The sequence below is a fragment of the Tupaia chinensis genome, unplaced genomic scaffold, assembly GCF_000334495.1.
Source record: "Tupaia chinensis unplaced genomic scaffold, TupChi_1.0 Scaffold143886_1, whole genome shotgun sequence".
Classification (NCBI taxonomy): Eukaryota; Metazoa; Chordata; class Mammalia; order Scandentia; family Tupaiidae; genus Tupaia; species Tupaia belangeri.
Genome location: NW_006203737.1, coordinates 569,021 through 574,704, shown reverse-complemented (window position 1 = coordinate 574,704; position 5,684 = coordinate 569,021). Strand labels below are relative to the sequence as shown.

The window sequence follows — 5,684 nt, the reverse complement described above, 5'->3', positions numbered from 1 at the left end:
CTTCTCCTCCATTCTCCTCTCAGGATCTTGGGCATGCACGCACACGCGCCCGGCATGAGTTTTAAGCCACCGGGTCCGGGACACGAACCGCGGTCGACTACGTGGGAGTCCAGCGACATAGCCATTACGCTAACTGCTGATTCCCCCCTAATGTATTTCTTAATATTAAGGATTATTTTAATTTTGTGGAAAGCAGAGATTCTTCCTTAGTATTCCTCTATAGGGCCTTGGACATAAATTCAATATTCCTTAGTTGATTTTTACTGTGCAAGTATTTTAATAAACATCTGATTCTTGATATTTTCAATCTGCACTAGAGATTATGAATTTATAAAATGCCAAAATTGATGGTTGGGTATTATGATTTGTCCAATTCTCATTCTGTCCTCATACAGCCTTCAAGCTTAGCTTATAGTATAAGTAAAGTCACAGTAGCCTTGAGAATGAATAGGTATGAAATATATGAAATATAATTAAGGGGACTAGGGAGTAATGGAATGGCTATGTTGCTAGACTCCCATGTAGTCGACAGTGGTTCTAGTCCCGGATCCAGTAGCTTAAACTTACACTGGTGTGTGTGCGTGCATGCCGAAGATCCTGAGAGGAGAATGGAGGAGAAGGGATTGTGGTGTGGCCATCCTCCCTGGGGGGTGATTTCTCACTTTCTGTCTCTCTGTCTTTCTGTTGAGTGCACATGCCCTATAGCAAAAACCTCTCCAAAAAAAAAAAAAAAGAGAGAAATATAATTGAGAACCAACAGGTAGGACAAACTATAGTTGCACAGATCCATCACTTCCAACGTTGTATAAGTGAGTCAGTCACTGGACATTAATAGGAGAGGTATTCATATCCAGATTCATAAACTAACATTGGTGCTAATGTTTCAGCTTTTCCAGTAAATGGATTCTTCTTAAGGTGTTATGTGGTCATTTAGTTAAAAAAAAAATGATACTCTAGGAACTGAAATAATTTTTCCAGTAATATGTAAATGCAAGTGTGTATTTATTTATTTATTTTTGTATTTATTCCAGAGAGTAACATGCTGCATTTTCAAATATTTGATGAACTGAAATTGATTGAATTTAATATTATTCAGTGCCTACTCTAGGTAGGCACTATGGTTACTGAACAGCTTGCTTATTATACATCATGGTAGGAGAGAAAGATAAAAAGAAATGTAATATCAGCAAGATGCAGTATGTGTTCAAATAGGGTATGAGTTATATATTATGGGGAGCGGTAATTCATTTTGATTGGGAGGACCTGAGAAAGTTTGGAGGAGATGACATTTGATCTGTGCCTGGTAGGATAAGGTTTTGATAGTTTGGAAAGAGCATGAGCTTCCTTCAACTACAGTCTGGGATGTACAAATGAACTGAGAATACTGTTAAAATAGTATTTTAAAATGAAAAACATCATTTGTCACTCATACTTTTGAAACTTCTGAGGCTGCCATAATAGCAGAACTCACCCAAAAACAAACAAACCTGTAGTAAAAAAAAATAGCAAAATTTAAACATTTTACCAATAAATTAAATAATTACTGTTTTTAATGCCTTCCTAGTTTTGTATTTCATGAAATTTAGTCTTAATACCTGAAGAACATAGTTGTATTTATTCAATACAATTCTTCTTTTTGAAGTGGTTTTTGCTAAAGGGCATGTGTGCTCTCCACAAAGACAGAGACAGAAAGACAGACAGAAAGCGAGAAATCACCCCCCAGGAGGGATGGCCACACCACAATCCCTTCTCCTCCATTCTCTTCTAGAGATCTTGGGAACGCACGCACACGCACCCAGTGTGAGTTTAAGCCATCAGGTCCAGGACTTGAACCGTGGTCGACTACATGGATGTCCAACAACATAGTCATTATGCCAACTGCTGGTCCCTATTCAGTACAATTCTTTTTGATAGAAGATTTCTGTTTATCGGGAAAGAAAACTAATACGCATTTTCATTTTCTTTCTTTCATTTTTTTCTTTTTGGAGAGGTTTTTGCTATTGGGCGCATGTGCTTGCCAGAAAGACAGAGGGAGCCAGAGGGACAGAAAGCAAAAAATCACCCCCTCAGGGGGGATGACCATGTCGCAGTTCCTTCTCCTCTATTCTCCTCTTGGGATCTTGGGCACACACGCACACCCACGCACCCGGTGTGAGTTTAAGCCACCGGGTCTGAGACTCGAACCACAGTCGACTACATGGGAGTCCAGCAACATAGCCATTACACCAACTGCTGGTCCCATGCATTTGCATTTCCTAAAGGTAGTAAATCTGTAGTACCCAAGCTGATGAAAATATTTCCCATATAAACATTTATAAAAGGCCTACAGGCTCCTTGGGAAAAGTATCTAGGCACATACAGGCTTTATCTTTTAAATTTAAAAAAATAATTATTATTTATTTTATTTTATTATTATTATTATTTTAATTTACTAAAGACATTATGCTCCCAATGCTAGACTCTTAGAAAGAAGAGATCTATGTGCATTCCTCCTAACTGCCTTACTTGGTTTTCAGTAGAAAAGTTGGAGAGTGGCTATGGCTTTATGCTTTAACAAAGCAACTAATTTTTTTATATTTTGATTTTATTAACCTTTCCCATGCATTAATATTCTTTATGCTTGTACCTCCTCTGCTATTGCTTCCAGTTTCTGGTAGTTTTATGCTAGCAAGTCTTAATGCCAAATCTAGGGCGTGTTTTTTTTTCCCAGGCAGTATTTACTAGTGGAAAGCTTGATTTCTCAGCATGGCTACATGTATATAGTATCACAGAGATTTGTTAAAGGTTTCATTATTTCCATTTGGCTGATTCACTCCACTGCCCTTTTAGTTTAAAAATTGAAAAGGTAGAAAAGCTGAGTTGTCACTAGGTCAATTTACTTTAATAGTATTAAGCCAACCTTCTGCTTCTGTTTTAATAAGCTTCTTTTTCCCTAACTTATCTTGTGTTTCTAAAATTAAGTATTAATTTATATTGAAGAGATAGTTTATCTTAATGATCACTGAGCAGGCAAAGAATAAACACTAAGATTTTGTACATTTTTCTTATATTCTAAGGATGTGTACTATAAAATATTATTAAATATTATCTCCTCAACTGTAAAGTCACAGAAACTATTCCTTTAGCAAAACATATATCCAGGAATGATAGGTATAAAACGACCCTGAGGGACGGGGCAGAAGGTAACGTGGTGGTTAAGGGTGCTGGACTCCCATGTAGTCAACAAGGGTTCGAGTTCCAGACCTGGTGGCTTGCTTTTCCACTTTCCCTTTTTCTCTCTCTCTCTGTTCCTACATGGTCAAATTAAAATAAATAAAATAAATAAAGTTGAATAAAGTAATTCTTTAAAAAAATGATCTTGGCAGGAACCAGCAGTTAGCATAATGGCTATGTCGCTGGACTCCCATGGAGTCGACCACGATTCGCGTCCCGGACCTGCTGGCTTAAAACTCACGCCGGGTGCGTGTGTGTGCGTGCCTAAGATCCTGAGAGAAGAATGGAGGAGAAGGGATTGCAGCATGGCCATCCCCCCTGGGGGGTGATTTCTCGCTTTCTATCTCTCTGTCTCTCTGTCTGTCTGGCAAGCGCATGCCCCCTATAGCGAAAACCTCTCCAAAAAAAAAAAAAGATCTTGGAATATAGTTAAATTCATAAGCATTGATTTTACATATTTTTAATTAAAATTTTATGTGTGTAATATTCTTTGCATCAGTGAAATGAGACATCAAACAATTTTGTAAGTTAGCTCTGAAAACCATCTGGTATATAAAAGTAGGCACAATAGAATTCTAAAGGAAATAATTGCTCATAGAAATACTCTTAAAAGATATCATATGATTTAATCAAATATGGTATATATATTTTTATTTGTTTTGCATAATTGGGGTCTTCATTTATAGGGAACTGTGATGGAAATTATATGGCTCAACCAGAGAAGAATGGAGGCCAATCAGAGATGAACCAGCATCAATCAGAAGGAAATCAAGGCAAATCAGAAGAATCTCAAAGCCAGTCAATAACATCTCAGAGCCAATCACAAGAAAATAGGCACCATTCAGAGAGGTCTCTAAGCAAAGACAAAAAATCTCATTGTCAAGCAAAGAGATCTCAAGGGCACCTGAAAAGCTCTCATGGCCAGTCAGAGAGATCTTGTGGCCAATCCAAGAGATCTCATCACCAATCACGGAGCTCTCATAGCCAATTTGAGAGATCTCGTAGTCAATCAAAAAAATCTCATGACCAATCAAAAAGATCTCGTGGCAAATCCAAGAGATCTCATCACCAATCACAGAGCTCTTGTAGCCAACTGGAGAGATCTCCTAGTCAATCAAAAAAATCTCATAGCAAATCAGAGAGATCTCGTGGTCAATACAAGAGATCTCATGACCAATCACAGAGCTCTTGTAGCCAAACTGAGAGGTCTCGGTCAATCAGAAAGATCTCATGGCCAATTAGAGAGATATTGTGGCCAATCCAAGAGATCTCATGACCAATCACAGAACTCTTGTAGCCAATCTGAGAGTTCTCATAGTCAATCAGAAAAACCTCATGACCAATCAGAGAGATCTAGTGGCCAACCCAAGAGATCTCATGACCAATCACAGAGCTCTTATGTAGCCAAACTGAGAGATCTCGTAGTCGATCAGAAAGATCTCATGGCCAATCAGAGAGATCTCGTGGTCAATCCAAAAGATCTCATGAGCAATCACAGTATTCTTATAGCCAAACTGAGAGATCTCATAGTCAATCAGACAAACCTCATGGCCAATCAGAGAGATCTCATGGCCAGTCCAAGAGATCTCATGACCAATCACAAAGCTCTTATAGTCAAACTGAGAGATATCATAGTCGATCAGAAAGATCTCGTGGCCAATCAGAGAGATCTCGTGGCCAATCCAAGAGATCTCATGACCAATCACGGAGCTCTTGTAGCCAAACTGAGAGATCTCATAGTCAATCAGAACGATCTCGTGGCCAATCAGAGAGACCTTTTGGTCAATCAGAGAGATCTCATGTCTACTCAGAGATATCTCGTAGTCATTCAGAAAGATCTCATGGTTATTCAGAGAGATCTTGTAGTCATTCAGGGAAATCTCATGGCCACTCAGGGAGATATCATGGTCAGTCAGAGAGAGATCGAAGATACTCATCGGTTGGAAGATTCAAAATATCACCCAAACCCGAGTACAAATTTAAAAGGTAAAAATGCAACAAATACTTACTTATATGTTGAATTATGTGAAAATGTAAACTTATGCTATATGTATCTATATAGTAATGTCTAAATATGTATTAACTGTAACAGACATGTATTGAGACAAAGCTATTAATGAAGTGGAGGTAATATGTACATGATATCAATGTTCTTGCAACTTGCTGATCTCCTCTAGCTTTCATGCAGTTACCTATGATATTCCATTAATGTTTTACCTAAATCTGCTTTCTCTGGCAGAGTCTTATGTACTCAACCTTTGCTATTGAGCCTTCCCCACAATAAGAATATATTGACTCAATGAACTGTTCCCTTTTGACCTTCTAACCTAGTAGGGAAACTGATCTAACAATAAACTATGCTGAATTGATCATAATAAGAAATTCATTATAATCTCTGATAATAAATTTCTTCTAGATCCTTCCTTGAAAGTCCTCAGAGTCCTAGTTAGACAAATGATAGTTATATCTTT

General features: G+C 37.9%; 1 protein-coding gene across 1 annotated transcript in view; it reads left to right on the top strand.

Annotated features, from left to right (window-relative positions):
- LUZP4 (leucine zipper protein 4) overlaps positions 1-5,684 on the top strand; it is a 46,623-nt gene that overhangs the window by 25,411 nt on the left and 15,528 nt on the right. Inside the window, 3 exon segments of the mRNA XM_014582869.1 lie at positions 3,900-4,293; positions 4,295-4,419; positions 4,605-5,199. Coding sequence (XP_014438355.1) covers positions 3,900-4,293; positions 4,295-4,419; positions 4,605-5,199 — 1,114 coding nt within the window.